This window comes from Rosa rugosa, chromosome 4, assembly GCF_958449725.1.
Source record: "Rosa rugosa chromosome 4, drRosRugo1.1, whole genome shotgun sequence".
Taxonomy (NCBI): Eukaryota; Viridiplantae; Streptophyta; class Magnoliopsida; order Rosales; family Rosaceae; genus Rosa; species Rosa rugosa.
In genome coordinates, this window is record NC_084823.1 from 3,831,355 (window position 1) to 3,847,719 (window position 16,365).

The following is a 16,365-nucleotide window of genomic DNA, read 5'->3' on the forward strand; positions in this document are numbered from 1 at the left end:
GAGAGAGAGAGAGGACGTCTGCACTGCCCTAAAAGTGCAGACTTCGATGCTTCTGCTCCTTTTAGGCGGTGACGGTGCGGCGGGACTTGCCGGACAGAGGCCAGAGTTCGATCTTGACCTTCTTCTTGCTAGTGGACTTGACGTCCGCACTGCCCTAAAAGTGCAGACTTCGATGCTTTTGCTCCTTTTAGGCGGTGACGGTGCGGCGGGACTTGCCGGACAGAGGCCAAAGGTCGATCTTGACCTTCTTCTTGCTAGTGGACTTGCCGGCTACCAGTTTGCTGTCGCTGCCTAGAACCTTCGACCTCGATCGTTACCAGAAGCGGTATGGGATGCCTCTGGCCTCCGTCCGGCAAGATTCGCGCCGCTGTCGGTGCCTGATTGATGCAGAAGCATCGATGTCCGCACTGCCCCAAAGTGCGGACGTCCGCCCTAGAACGCGCCTGTATGTGTTTGTGTGTATATATATATCTTATTAATACTAGCAGGTAAGTGCACGCCTTTGAAAATTGTAGGTTGGATAATTGAGTACTACATATATAATGGAGGATTCATATGATGAGATGACATATCGGGTAAACATTTCATCTCTATATTTCCATCACTGGAAAAAAGCCTTTTCTGGGCACAGTGATCTGGTTACCAATAATTGAAGGGATGGAAAAGGAGCGATAGAAGGAATGTGAACTGACTGGTGATGTGTTTTTGAGCAACAAGGACACATGCAGCTCGGTACAGTAGCTAGGTTAGTATTTAATCTTAGCTAGCCCCATGTTATTTGCTTCCTTTCGTAGATACCAGTTATCTTCACCCTTCTATCAGACAATAGATCATGGAGAGGAGCACGCACGAGAGCAATGGCTAGCTAGGGCTAAGTTTAATTATAAATTTCACAGAAAGAGATATGGCACCATTATAGGGCACAAAATAAGAAATATATGTTCGCGAACATGAACATTACTTTACACAGCTAAAGCAAATAAAGAGCTTATGCTTTTTAAGCGATCGCACATTATAACTAAGTTCCTTACTTTGTTTATGGATTTAATTGATCCCAATTATGAATTGGTATCTATTTAAACAAATATATATAAGATCCAAGGAGCTAGCTTAAGATATCAGAGGGTTAAAATGAGTGAACAGCACGGCGATTGCTTTTTAATAGGAGGGATATAGACCTAAACCATTGGGCACCAAGATTTGGGAGAGCCCACATTAAAAGATTAATGGAATCTCAAAAGTAGTAGTTTAATGGATTCATTTTGTCAATATTGAAATGGGTTATTTTCATAGGGTTAGGTGGTGAGAGGGAAACCCACTAGCTAGCTAAACAGAGGTTCCGTATGGTTGGAAGAGGAGTTGGAATCCACTAAAAGTGCTTGATATGAAGAAGACATGGGGTTTCTTTTATGCTATACTCGCCAATATATTATCAAAATTTATTCATTTGTTCATGTGGCAGTGTTTTATATGTATTAACTAATTTTTTTTCCGGCAAATTATGTATTAACTATTTGGTATATGACTTGGCTAATAATACAAATAATACACTCTTATACACCGAAATATTATTTTTAGCATAATCAATCTAATAAACTATTGCATGAGATGTGGCTAATGTTTGAACTTTAGGATTAAATATTTTTGAATTGAAATTACTATGGTGAGGTTTAACCCTCAAATTTGATGTCTTACCCTCGTATACACAGAATAAAATTGATCAACAGAGTATTCAAACAAGTCTAGTGCACAAACATCATGAAACATTACTTAGCGATGAGCAAATTTAGTAACCCTAAAAGCATTGCTATTGGGACACCTAGCACGGTTCCAGGCCATAGAAAACCTCTGCCTCATTCAGACGTGTAAAGAAAGTTTCCCACTAGAATGAATCCATTATTGGCACCTTACGAAGAAATAATAAAGTCCTAGAGACCCCAATTATTGGTGAAAGAAAAAGGGCCACTTCTTCTCTTCTGCAGGACGACATATTCAAGTATTCAACGAACTCAAACTCTCTGTATCACACTGTGCTTCTTGCAGCTAGCTTAGCCTTTAATATATTCACTCCTGCCATCATCATCATCGAGGTCATGGATGATGATATGATGTGTCTGAAAAAACAAAAGCCTCTGGAGGCAGCAGGTAGTTTCTGCTGCATTTTACTTCTTACTGAACCCACCACCAGCCAGGTCCCAACAAACTATACCTGGGAAAAATAAATTAAAGAAACCAAGACTTGAAAATGCAAAGACCTCTGTAGAAGATTAAAGCGCATTAACCTTTAAGAGAAGTAGTGCATGTCTGTGTTTTTTGTATTGTGGTTTCCATGTGCGTTAGAAAGAAGAAGAGCCGAAAAGGATTTGTCTTCTCTTTTAACGTGTCGATCATCGGCTGCTATATTAAGCCTGTAGGAAAACTGGTCCCTGCATAGAGGGTTGAAGCTAGCTGATCGAGTCTGATCATAATCAGGGTGGTGGAGGGTGGAGATCATATATGTATATAGTAATTTATAAAGATTGATCGTCTTATATAGTAATTGATGTTATCAATTGTACGGATCAGAGTTGGATTAGTAAACATGTGTTTACGACCGGATAATTGGATTACCCATGTGAGCAGCAGCAGTAAATCAGATCATGATCTTGTTATAGGGAGCAGATTAGCAGATACGTCAGGTGCTTGCATAGCACTATAGCAGGTAGCTTGGACCTAATCCCTTGGCGATTTATCCTAAATAGTACAGAATATTGGTTAAGAATTCCAACCGAGTAGAGGAGTCCAATAATGGGCTTCGGCATGTGCGCAAAGAAGATGCTTGGGCCGTTTGCTAATGTCATATGGACTCTACACCCCAGTTGTTGACATATACAACAACTGTTTCCAACATAGAGCACTCATCTTGTTCATATGGTTTATTTAGTTGATCAAGCTCACTTAACTTCTAGGTCTGGGGTTTATACATTCAAAAGTTTTTCGTATTGTTAGTTTCAACTAATCACTTGTATATAATATGTTGTTGAGGCTTTTTCTTTTTAATTTATTTTGAATTTTCACTTTTCACCTCTACAAATTATATGGTCGACTCACATAATTCTGATAAAAAATTTCCATCGAAATACTGATTTATTTTGGACAAACTATCATTGAACTTTTTTGTTTTTTTGGGAAATAGAAGTTGAATTCATTAGATTAACAGCAAAATGGTTGAAGTCTACCAAAACTTACATAAGAAATCCGGCAAGAAAATCCAAAGTAACCTACCCAAACTAAAGCAAACCTTTACAGATCACTTGGACGCTAATATTTAAGCGAGCCTATACAAGAATGAAAAAACCTCGCCTCCTACGAAAAAGAAATCATTCAACTAGCCCCCACTTGCAAATCACGCAATTGTGGTACAAGCAAGTGACTAGAAAAGTTATAGAAGACTCATAGAAGTTAATGCAACCTCACACAGGCTCATACCCTAATACATTAGGGCCCAGATTGCATTGATCTGAGCCCAAGCCCAAGTCAAAACTTGCCTAGCAGGAATAGTCCCCTGCCCCATCAGCCCAAAGTTGAGCCCATGCCCAGAGACCTAGGCCCAAACCCAAGCCAACAAGGGAGGAGCATCCCTGCTCGCTGCTCCTTTGCCGCCACCGCCGTCATGACCTCCGATGACGCATCGTTTGAATAGCTCTGGCGGCCGGCTTCTCCAACCATTCATCACCATCTCGAGAAAAAACCGCTGAAGCCTCTGCCTCCTACCTTGCAGCAGATCCCCGCGCAGCATGTCAGAAAGCTGCCCACATCCGAAGCTCCGAGACCCTGACCTCTCAACCAAACACGATCAGATCACCGCCCCCAATTCAAGCATGATCCGCCGCAACACCCCCGCAATAGCCGTAGCTGAGAGCCGCTACGATTGGAGCTTAATTGCCTCAATCTGTTTACCGTCGAGCACTCCACCCGTATAGCGACACTGCCGAACAAGAAGTCTGCACTCCGTCCCCTCGCCGTCGCCGTCCTTGCTGCCTGGTCTGGGGACCTCTAGGTCGCCGCCGCCACTACACGAAACCCTAGGTGGGTTTCGCCGCTCAAGATCACTCCGAAAAACTTGGAGGTCCTTGCTATTTAATTCTCACCATCATTGAACTTCCTTGAGTCATGCACAAATGATCGTGCATTGTTTTTTGTAATTTCTTGTTTAATCAAGTTCAAACTGTTTCATCTAACTTCTGAGTCACTTCACATAACAAGTCCTTTGAATAATATATTTCTTAAGCCTATCATTTTGCACCACTTGAGTGGAAATTACGTATGAACGCTCCACCTGTAGTATCTTAAGCTAATGATTTCTCTTTGAACACCACTTTGAACATTTTCTTGAGCCACATTAAATGAAAATTTTCATTTTATCTACGTGATCTTTACACCTTAAATTATTTCTGCCCTTACTTTTATTTCATCATGGGTGTCTTTGTACTTACCAATTTCTATCAATCTTGTCTAACCCTTAGCTTTTCAACGTACTATTGTGTGTTATATTTTGAAATTCTCGTCACTTATGATAGAGTTTTGCATTATCAATTTCAATCAATCTTGTCAAACCCTTAGCCTTTTAGCCAATTATTGTGTGATATATTTTAAAATTTTCATCACTTATGATCACATTAGTGAATCATCCTCATATAACCCACTAAAGCCACTTTTTCAATTTACAATATACTTGACAAAAAAGTTAATGATTTGACAAGATTGATTAAAATTGGTGTTGGATATCAGTGGAAGCGTAAAATAAGGAAAAAAAAATTTTGGGTAGAGATATAGGATGCATGAATGACATACGTACATTATGAGAGATGTACAGTCCAAAGACATGTACAGATCTCCTAGAGAAAGATATGGAGGAGACTCTTAAAGTACCAGATAATAAAGTTACTTTGATAAAACTTCTACAAATTACTCTTCTACACGTACACCTTACTCAACTGGACTAGCCTACTTATATAGGCCTGCACTAAACAATGTTATAAGTATGATAATTACAATGGACATAAGTATTCACTATGCCAAAAAGGCCTTCAGACGACACACATCAGACGACATAAGTTTTGTTTTATGTCGTCTGGGTTTTTCAGACGACATAATTTTTTTTTCGGTTGTCTGAATATACACTAAAACCATACTGGTTTAGTTTGGAAAAATGGTGAGCATTCAGACAACACATTTGTGTAGTTGTAGAAGGTGGTGATTTCCTATCTCAAATTTGGAGGGATATCCAAAAGTTGATTTGAGTCTTTTCCCTCTCAAATAGCCACACCCTAATTGACTGGAAAATGTTGTGACATTCAGACAACATTTAAATGTTGTCTGAATGTGGGGGTTGTTTTAAAATTTCCCAAGTTATTTTGACTTGTGCTATTTGACATATCTAGGTCCCTCACAATTAGGTCATTTTCTGTCATTCTTCACTCGATCAATCAGCTCTCTCATCTTGACCTAAAACCCGCGAAAACTCAAACACCTGCCTCGCTCTCTCCTTTTCACTTAGCTCTCTCAGATCTCGGTTCTCTCTCAGTTGATTTCGATTCGGCTATTTTCTATTTGGGGATGGGGTGCCTTTTATCCTCATCAAAATAACGAACACCATTCGGGGTTCTGGTTACTGAAAACCCAGACCTCTCTCTCTCTCTCTCTCTCTCAGCCTCCTTGATATTCAACGACGGCGAAACGGCGGCATTCAGTGACTCTGCTTGGTGTCTCCTTGAATCCGAAGTCAATCACTTAGTGAATCGTCGTCGTCTCTCTCTCAATCTCTCCTGGACGGTCGCCATTGACTCAGACCAAACTAAGGGTTTGTAATCGGAGATGGCGCCCAAGGATCCCAAGCAAGGCGGAGGCTTCTTCGCTTCTATAGCTTCCACTTTCAGCGCCGTCACCAAATCCGTCAACGGGTACCCAATCCCTCCTTTTCTCTGATTTCCGTCTTTCCAGCTGCTTTGTTTCTTCCGCAATTTTTAGCTACCGGATTTTTTTTTTTGTTGAATTTTACTTCAATTCAAGCACTTCTAACTGTTGCTGTGATGGTTGATCTGGATTTCTGTGTTCTATTTCCCTTGGAAATGGATCGCTCGCTAGTTTTGAAGTTTTTATCGGTGTTGATTAGCTTAGATGGTTTGTGATGATCTTGGTTCTAGGTCGAATTGGATGTGTGCTTGACTGTTTGACTTGTGATTCTTCTATAATGTTTGCAGTGATCTAGGGATTGTATGAGAGCATGTTGACTTAATTCATAGGACTGAGGTGAAGTGGACATAGCCTTGCAGCGATGGTCATACATGGTAACCCTTTAGATTCGCAAGTTACCTTCCATCCAAGCTATGCAACGCCTCACCAAATTAGATTCGCTACTGATCTTCAATTGTCCCCTTCTGTCTTGGTTGTCTGGTTCAGTCTATACATCAAAATTCTGATCTACTGCTTTGTTAATCGCAGACTGATCTAGCACACCACAGTCCTTTGACAACTGCATTGAGGAATTTCAGCGATGAGCCTCTTGAGAACGAGAATGGTATAATCCTTTTTCTTTTCTATATTTGTTTCTGCAATAAATATGGAAACATTATCATCTTGCCTTGTTTTACAATATTCTTTAGTCTGAATAAATTTTTATTTCTCTAGACATCAAAGTTCAAATTTATAAAGAAGGAAACCTGCTAAATCCTTCTCAACTAAAGAAGGACTATGAGGATTGGATAGTTCAGATGCATAGTCAATATGATGATGATGATGAAGCTGACTGTGGTGAAGCCCAACCTGTCTTTGTTGTAAGTCCTGCAAACAAAAAGGAACTTCGTATATCATCTGAAGGTAGGTGTAGATGGATAAGAAGCTTGGTTTTTCTAAATAATTTGTATCCTTTGTTACATCAGTTGCTTACTGAGTTCTTCTGACTTTAATTTACTCCCATTCTTGTTAACCATCGATTTATGTCTCTTTAAATTGTAGTTGCAAGGGTCCATAAATCTGTAACAAGGAATGGAAGGACCTGGAAGTGTGGTCAGAGAATTAAACTTCTTAAGGGAGCATGTGCTGGGGTTCAGAAGAACAATGTTTATGCGACAATTGAATACTTTTTGCTTGAAGGTCTCCAAGGTGAATCTGGTGGTAAGTAATCTTCTTCCAAACATAGGAAGGTTTGAAACTTGAGTCTAATTTGTATCCTCTTGTGAAGTTTGTATGGAAATGCGAATAAGAAGGATAGACATTCCATAATTTGTTATGAGATGCATCTTACAGTAATTAGATCAGTTTGGATTTCTTTAAAAATGGGATTATATCAGTTTCAAGTCCTGACAATTTCTTTTTCCATTTTGTTGTCTTTCTAAACAGGTGAGGCTGAAATTTTATGCAGGTGTGATTTCTTGTGCATATTCTGCTCAATTTATCCTTTCAAGTCTGTCCGATGAAAAGGGGTGCATCCTTTCAGTCAATGAGGGAGATACTAATTTGGATATGGGCGAATCCTTGTCTGTACCATTCAGTGTGGTTGACGCCGGATAGGTTTGTTGTTTATTTTATTTTATTATCTTGCATCTTCACATCATCTTTTGTACATTTGGAAAGATTGTAATTTTTGGGAGAAGTAGCTGACTGTTACGCTAAATTCTGAGCCATTGACTGCAGTGCATAGATGTTGAAAGAACTGAGTGGGAAAACCATATAAAGAGACGACGGCAGAAATCTCCTTCTTCAATTGAACTTCTTGATGCAGAACAATGCCAAGAGTTGGAGGTTGATGGAGTTAGTAACTTACTTTTCATTTTCTTTGTTTATAATCGAGTTCATTTGGATCAGGTCAGAAGTAAAATATCTCTAAAGGCCAAAGGAACATAAGTAGTAATTGTGAGACATGATTGGGTTGAATATAAAATTTAAATATACCCTAAGATAGGGCTGAGGGATGAAAGCTGAAACTGATCAGATTTAGTGTTTATAGTTATTATTTTGTATGCCTCATTTTGCTTATATGAACCAGTGACAAGAATACTTTTTGTCTCTTCCTTCTCACTCTCGAGAGCTCGATGGAGAAAGAATATCTTGTTTGAAAACAAGTTTTGTTCCATCTGCTAGAGCTTGAAGAACTCTAGGCATATGAACTTTCTGGCATTAACTTATTGGTATCTAATACTAGTGTATGAATCGTGTGCTTGACAGATTAAGACCTTATATGTGGGCAATGACTTCAATGGAGATGTTCCTTTAACAAAGAAAATTCTTGCTGCATTAACTACAGGTGAGCAGGCTAAGCATGGTTGTGGATGCTAATGGATTTACAGTTTATTTCTACTAGTTTTGGGAAAGAAGAAAGTTGTCCTGTGAACTATATTAGTGGTGGCTTATCATTGATCTGGCTGGAAGTTGTATTCTTGTATTGCATCTTTCAAGCTCATTCTTTAGTAAAAGATGCATAGGCATATGAACCAAACCACAGTCTTATTCCTAGTATTTAGAAACAGTTGTGTTTCTTGTAGTATTTAGAAAATTGGTTACTATAATGCTGCTGCAGATGCAAAGAAAGATAACCTGGAGGGATCCACTTTGAAGTACTAATTACCCTAAAAAGTCTGTGCTAATTTACTACTTTGCAATCATGATTTGTGTCGTTTGTTAAAATGGTGGAATAAGAATTTAAAATATTTAACAGAGTTTCTTATCAATAGAGAATCTGAGCAAACTGGGGTATCGATCTACTAGCTTGCTACATACCATGACGGATAAGTTCAAAAAAAGAATTCACATACGCTAACTAAGTTGCATCTGATGACCATCCTTTTTATATATTTGTTCTTTCATTGATCTTTTATTGGTCATGCTCAAATCCTACCTGTGCATATTCAGGTAAATCCACACACACATCAGCTGAAACTTTGTGATTTTTGGAGTGCAAAAGTCTTGAGTGAGCCAGACAGAATTGTTGGGGAGCTATTGCAGCCTGGGGGATATCTCAAATTGATTGAGTTGGGTCTTGAAGGTAAGCAATCACCTAATCTAGAATTGTGTGCATTTTGAAATTGTTTAATTTAACTTCATACTTCTACTGAAGTTGAATGATTATTACTAAACTAGTACCTAAATTTTGATGAACATTGAACAATATCTATTTCTGACCACATATTGTGCAAATGAGTAGATTGATGCCCAGAAAGTGTTTGGTTATGCTCTTTACAAAGATGGGAAGGATACAACACTGTCTTATCCCTTGGAGGCTTGGAGGCATCTGCTCATATGGACCAGTTTCTCTTCTCTCTGGTCTTAACCCTCGTCCATTACACTTGTTTCTTCATTTCTTTGCAGCTGCCATCTATGGTGTTGGCCGCTTAATGCTTCCGTTCCCTTCACCTAAACGCATGTGGCTTGGGTTTCTATTGATCTTGGTATGTCAAAGAAATTATTTACACTTCTTTCTTGTGTTCACGTTTGTCAGTTATGTATAAATTTCCATGTAAACAGAACTGGCTGCTTATAAATATCTCTCTGGTGTTCTATTTTCAGAGTGCATCACACATCATATTCAGTCTCTTAAGGTAAGTTCTAAGTTTGAATTGGTTAATGACTTAATGGGTAGTTGGGTACTGAATCTATTTCAATATTTTGCAATTGGGTTGAACAATTGGAGTATTGGACAGTTTGAACTTTGAAGAGAAGAATTTGTTCTTCAGTGGTTCACTTCTTCGTATCTATTTGAATGAGTTTGCTGCTTTTAATTTTGGTACTTAGTCTTGATTTGGATGAGTTAGCTACTTCTAATTTTGCTTATTTACGTGAGTTTTTCTATTTGGCTGAGATTGATTTTGTTTTGTGTTTTCCTTTTGTAGATCATAGTGATTTTCATTGCTGGTAGTCTGGTACATATGATATGCTGCTTTCCTTTTCGTATTGTATGATGACGAGTTAAGTACAAGGTTAGTATAGGTTCAAAATAGGAGTAATTGTGATGATGCTTATTATATATGAAGCTTGTCGCCTCCATTGCTTAATGTCTAAAATAAGAGATCCCAGGTCTGTTAGTGTTAGTTAATGCTCTGCTGGTTAATTATTTACACTTCTTTCAATTGGTTAATGCTCTATTGCTCTACTATTTCAAATTTTCAATTCTTTGATTTCTTTGATTTTTGATTCTTTGGTGCTTTGTGTGTTTTGTCTTCTTCGCTCTTGGTGTGTTTTGTCTTCGTCTTTTTTTTTTTTTTTTTCCTTTCTTGTTTTGGGTACACAAAGGAAGCCTAAGGCCTGGGAAGGGAAGGGGAGGGGCTAAGCTGGCCTTGGGTTTTGAGTAAATGTTCTAAATGGGGTGCTCTGGTCCGAAAGTGAGTCAGCAATTTACAGGACACTAGGATCAGTAATAAAGCAGTGAGCTAGCAGCAATGTACTTTTCAGGACACCATGACATTATGATCTAACAGTCTCTACTTGTGTGTACTTTTCAGCAATCAAATGAAGCACCATGTCATGCTAAATAAAGTTTAGGGTCAACCACTGATTTAATCATATGGTATATCACTCCTAGAGGTAACTAAAACGTAAGGAATAATTGAGCTTATGGTAACTGGATTGTTCATTGGAAGATACTGGACTGTTCATGCTAATGGTAACTGCAGCGCGTGCAATTATTTTGGTACATTCAGGATTAACAAGTGCCAATTTGGTTGTCTCCAACCGACTCAACAATGGTATGTATAAACTTGTTTACCACTGGATCAGAAAAAAGCATTAAGTACCTATTTACTAATTTCCTATATTCTATCTATGTTTCAGGTATCATGTTCCTCGGTATTGGCTCAAGCCATCCCAAAATTTGTTGGTGGTATTTGAGGAGCTTGCTGGCGATGTTACAAAGATTGATCTTCTGAAAGTCACCCACGTGTTGAGAAATGGCAGACCAAGAACCGAGGCAAACTGAAGGAGCAAAAGAAGCCTAAACTTCGTCTAGAGTGTACAAACGAGCAATCCATTTCTACTATTAAATTTTCAAGCTTCGGTACTCCACCTAGAAGCTATGGGAACTGTAACCATGGTACCTGTCACGCTCGAAACTCTACCGATGTGCTGAATAAGGTACCCTCACAGTAGTGTCACACTGCTACTGCTTTGCTTCAGTTCAGGGTCAAAAGTTTTTCCATTTACCCAAGTTCAAGATCAATAAAACCTTGGACAAACTTGCAGTATTGCTAGCTATTTTGCTATGTTGTTTACTTGGTTGCCCGAATTGTGTAGTGCTTCTAGTTTATTACCTTGCAGTACTGCATGCATATATTTTGTTGGCTGCCTAGATTATTAGATATGGGCCATTTTGAACTAATGTTCATGATTAGGCTTGTGTACACGAGACGATGATGGATTATTTTCAGAATGATTTTGGATGTGGATTTTATGGTTTCAGGAATAGCCAATTTTAATTTCCAGAATGCATGCATACCAATTGTACAGGGGACTACTAAAATGTGTCATCACAAACTGCAAGCTACAACAAAAGCACACCAAAATGTGTGGTTGCAGCCGCACAGACACAACACAAAAACCAATAATAAGTCTATTGTCTGTTTGACAATGGGACAACAGAAAATTGTAGTCTGAAAGCCAAAACAACAACATAAGTTAGTTCAAAGTACTGGCTAAAGTGTATAACAACAACAAATAAGTGTGATTGGACGTGATTACAGATAATATAAAACACGTACTATTAGTGGTCCTTGTTATATTCAGACCACAAAAATTTGTCGTCTAAATAATCTCAAACGACAGTAAATTGTCGTCGTAATGAGATTGACATAACAGAAATCTATTGTCTAAACCATTTCCCAACATCACATATGTATAATTGCAAAATCTTTCACACAACACTTAAATGTCATACAAATCAACCATAGAACGACACTTAATTGTCCTCTGATACAATTTACGACCACATATAATTGTCGTGTAAAGTAAATTAGCACAACCTTTAAGTGTTGTTGTATGAGAGAAGACACTACATATGAGTCTTCATATTTCTTATTTAAGGGCATTCAGACCACACAAATAAGTCTTGCAATATGCTTCACAGAATAGTATTTCAAAAAATATGTCATTGTTTTGTTTATCAGACAATACAAAACCGTTGTTTGAATGCTTTTAAAGAAACAGATCACAATGTTCCCAAAATGCAAAACTCATCAGACGACACATTTTTTATGTCGTCTGAAAATTCAGACGACAGAACTCTTCTGTCGTTCGATACGCCCAAGACACGACATCGTACTAGACGACACATTTTGGTTCGTTCAGACGACAGAACAGTTCTGTCGTCTGAAGACCTTTTTGACATAGTGATTAGACTGTTACAATAACCTTAAACTTCCTAACTCCCATAACCTATGAAGCCACTAACTCTCACCATTATTCTCATTATAATTCTCAACATAACTCTCAACATAACTCTCAATATAATTGTAAATTAATTCTATTTCTAATATTTGGAGAATAAAGGTACATGTGATGAAACTAGAAGTGTAGGGGCACTATAAATTTAAGGTGTAAAGGTCGGGGATGTAAAATGAAATTAGCCCTAATATCTATGTGTCCGCACCTTAATAGGTTTGTTGAAGGGGGTAAATTATCTTTAAAGAAATTACTATTTTTAATAGCTAATCACTTTCTTTTTCCAAACCGCTGAGTCTCAATTTTGAACCACAAAATTCTAACAAATGAATGTTTAGATCATACAATAGACGCTGATGTTAATATGCGACTATAATGATACACTTTAACATGATCCAAACTATCCTAGATCAGAATAGCAGTCACAAAATTTTTCTAACATAGAGTAGAATCGAACATTGAAGAGATTTTCAAACCCAAAATTGAGACAACTGTAACTTAATGATGTAAAAATATGAGTCTCGATATTAGTAAAGTGACAAAAGAATCCGTAATATGTGACAACTGTAATTTAATGATGTAAAAACATGAGTCTCGATATTATTGAAGTGATAAAGCTATCCATAGCATGTGAATGAATGATTCACTACTAATAGTAGTAACCTAACCTTACATTTTTTTTTTGTTTTGAATAAGAAAATAAATTAATCCGACTACTTGAGTAACTCGTTAGCTCAGTGGTTAGAGCACCCACTACCTATGTACGAAGTCATGAGTTCGAGTCACCATAGGTGCAGGAGTGAAACCCTTTGATCCTTTTTGAAAAAAAAAAAAAAACAACTCCAAAGTTGGTGGTACACTAGAGATGAAAGAAGACAATTCTCAGTCGCACAAATTGGCCCACAACTCGTACAATGTGACAATGTGTCAACCAAAGTTAGCAGAGCTTGTGGAGATCTCGACCACTTGATGTTTGAGTTTTACAACTCATCTCACTATTGTTCTACCAATTAAGCTCTACTAGCGTCAAGAGAGTGAATATTTTTAGTGTCAGTAAGAATCAAACTAATTGGGCAGCCACGATTGCAGTCAAAACAAGGTAACAACCCCCAACCCGATGGGGTTGCTGGGTAGGAACCTTACTTTTAAACAGTTTCAATGATGCAACAGAATCTGTTGTGGGCTCTTGTTTAATTTACGGTATTAATTAGATTAGTTACTGCTAACCTACAACAAAAAGAATTGTTGGAGGAATAAGAGAAATATGTTTCAAATGAGTGTATTGATTGTTTAAGATAGAGGGTGATCTAAATTCTAAAACACCAGACAATCAATGAAAAACAACGAGCACCGAAAGGATACAAGTCGTACAACAAGAAGTCAAGAATTGAAACTCTACAAAGTTAACACCAGAAAATGAATAAAAAAAAAAAGAAAGAACATCAATACATCAATTTGCATGCCTTACGAAATGTTATCGAACTTCTGCTCTAGTTATTTTACACTTACGAAATCCAAAATATACATGCACCAGACTCCATTATTCTTTCATTCATGACTTGCATCCTCCAGATAATAGAACTAGAGAGGGAAGAAATTGAATCAAAATAGGAAAAAAAAAAATAGAAGAAGAAGAAATTAACGAAGGAAAAAATTGTAAAGCAATGTGAAATTAGATCAGCACCAACTTCTAACCTTTACATGATGAATGCTGCCAAACTCGTTCCTACGTAATATCACATTATTTTGTAATTGCTATTTCCTGTTTGTATGACATTCCTGGTTCAGAACCCGAGTTCCTTTCACCAACGTATCCACCGTAAAATCGCAATCGACCCGAAATGTCATGCTTCTCTTCAAGGCCCCCCTACTCATTCGCCCCGGGATGTCCATGCCCAGAGAAAACTTGACGTGGACTTTTGGTTTGGGACTTGTACTACTTTTCTGAATCTCTTTAGGCAACTTAATCTTGGAGCCATGAAAGATTACAGCAAACTCTTTTGATTTTCCACTATCTTGTTCAAAAGACGGGTAACTAGCGGTGGCGATTTCTTGCGTGTTAAGATAAAGGGAGGCCTCACCGCCTTTCTTGTACAAAATGGCCACTTGGGAATTTGGGTTTTGGGCCTTCAACGTTATGGTATAGTCCGGTCGATGCGACTTAGTTTTGTTGTTGTACACGAGGCGTTGGACAGAGAATTTTGGGTCTTTGGAGAAGATCACGGACACGTAAAGCCCGGCGATGAGCAAAATGATGAATAGGAGAAAGAAACTGAGGATCCCAAGACAGACGAAGTTACAGCAGAGGGGTTTCTTCCTTTTGGACGGATCGCGGTGGCGTTCGATGATGGAGGCGTTTTCGGGGGGAGGGATGCGGTAGATTTGGTCCTTGGGGACCTGGACAACGTAGGTACCGGCCCTGAAGGTGGTGTATTGAGATTGGTTGTGGGGGACTAACTCTTGGGATGGTGGTACTAATGCCCTAGATGTGGATGATGAGGCTGCTGGTTGGATCATTTCATTAGGTTGCTGTTCGGAGTACTCATCCTTGCCGATTCCGGGAGCTGGGACCCGCTCCGCCATAGGAAGATGGGGAGCGGAGGACAAGGTGGGTGGTGTATGTGCGCAATAAGAGATTGAACGTGGTGGCAAATCGCATGGGGAAAGGAGGGAGTGTTAGGGAGAGGACAACTGGGAGGTTGTAAGATAGAGAGAGAAGGAAAAAATAATTGATTAAAGGACGATCAGAGGGGTTTTAATCCTTAGACAAGGAGATCAATTTTGAAATTGCACTATAATTAGAAGTTGTTTACTAGGTCAATAGCATTTTGAAATTAATGGATAGTTAAGGGTTTGCTTTTTGTTTCACCCAAAACAAAAGAGCTAATGGACTAGAACTCGGATGTTGTAAGTAGAGGTTAGCGTAAGGTAAATTCTCTTGACTAATAAAACAAAATGCAACCACAAGAGGAACAGAGCCTCAACAGATACAAAGAAACTGCTAGCAAACACCAGAACAGGAAAACAATCTAAAACAACAACCCAAAGGGCAACATTAATATAAAACCAACTTAGCACGTACCTACGAAACCCAGAAAATCAATCTCAGGAACAGTCGATAACTCTTCATAAAGAATATCCATATTCACCGTAGAAGACTTCATATTCAATTTGACTAATTCAAAGAACAATTTTTTTTTTTTTTTTTGAAAGGGGTTCAAAGAACAAAATCTATTCCTTATAGAATTGATGATTTCCCTCAAAGTAGTGTAAGAGCCATGCAATCAAGCTTATTGTCTAAGACATTTTTAACTTTGCTTCAAGTTGTGGTCATATCACCTTCTAGTGAAAACTGAAAATTCGTTGCATGAACCCAAATGCAAAGAGACCCTTGCAAAAGAGCAAAATAGAATAACCTAAAAATTTCTTGCATTTAGACAATTATTTGCAAGGATTTTTTCCTTGCATTTTACAATTTAGAGTCCACATTATAATTAGTGATAATGATATGTAAGGATAATTCCTTACATTAAACTATATGCAAGAAATTTTTATATTTTTCCAAATGCAAGTACTAATATACAAGGAAATTTATGTACTAATGATGGCTCTCTCTCTCTGAAACCTAGCCACCAGGACTATGGCTTTCTCTTCTTGCGACCGCCGCCGATCTGCTCTCTACGTGGAGCATGTTTCTCCACACTCAGTGGTTTGTCTACAATCGTCCAGCGCTGGTTTTTTTCCCGTGAACACCCAACCAGATCAAGCGCATTGCGCTAAGCTGAGCATCATCCAACAAACTTCCCATCGTGAATTTTGGGAAGATGGCTGTGATCGAGGGAAGGCTCCGATACCGGCAGAGACAGTGCAGAGCGCGTCTCAAATTTCTGATCGATCTGGAACCTCTGTGGTCTTCGCGTGGCAATCTGGCCGGAGTGTGGGCTAATAGGACGGCTGCGG

At 38.5% G+C, this 16,365-nt stretch overlaps 3 protein-coding genes and 1 long non-coding RNA gene across 4 annotated transcripts; 3 read left to right on the top strand and 1 right to left on the bottom strand.

Annotated features, from left to right (window-relative positions):
- Positions 1-6,240: 6,240 nt before the first annotated feature.
- Positions 6,241-7,545, top strand: LOC133742916 (structural maintenance of chromosomes flexible hinge domain-containing protein GMI1-like). The gene is made up of 5 exons (XM_062170621.1): positions 6,241-6,329; positions 6,484-6,559; positions 6,670-6,858; positions 6,997-7,155; positions 7,381-7,545. The coding sequence occupies exons 1-5, from the start codon at positions 6,327-6,329 to the stop codon at positions 7,455-7,457; spliced, it is 504 nt and encodes a 167-aa protein (XP_062026605.1). The 5' UTR covers positions 6,241-6,326; the 3' UTR covers positions 7,458-7,545.
- A 127-nt stretch (positions 7,546-7,672) lies between these two features.
- LOC133742699 (uncharacterized) lies at positions 7,673-10,204 on the top strand. Its single transcript, XR_009862681.1, has 5 exons — positions 7,673-7,791; positions 8,206-8,284; positions 8,890-9,022; positions 9,182-9,425; positions 9,544-10,204. It is a non-coding gene; the product is annotated as an uncharacterized LOC133742699 (long non-coding RNA).
- A 295-nt stretch (positions 10,205-10,499) lies between these two features.
- Positions 10,500-11,408, top strand: LOC133742156 (beta-galactosidase 5-like). The gene is made up of 2 exons (XM_062169838.1): positions 10,500-10,718; positions 10,804-11,408. Exons 1-2 carry the CDS (start codon positions 10,588-10,590, stop codon positions 10,946-10,948), a joined length of 276 nt encoding a protein of 91 aa, XP_062025822.1. The 5' UTR covers positions 10,500-10,587; the 3' UTR covers positions 10,949-11,408.
- Positions 11,409-13,708: 2,300 nt separating this feature from the next.
- On the bottom strand, positions 13,709-15,117 carry LOC133745951 (NDR1/HIN1-like protein 13). Its single transcript, XM_062174109.1, has 2 exons — positions 14,101-15,117; positions 13,709-13,986 (listed from the first exon to the last, which is right to left on the bottom strand). The coding sequence occupies exon 1, from the start codon at positions 14,986-14,988 to the stop codon at positions 14,161-14,163; it is 828 nt and encodes a 275-aa protein (XP_062030093.1). The 5' UTR covers positions 14,989-15,117; the 3' UTR covers positions 13,709-13,986; positions 14,101-14,160.
- Positions 15,118-16,365: the final 1,248 nt, after the last annotated feature.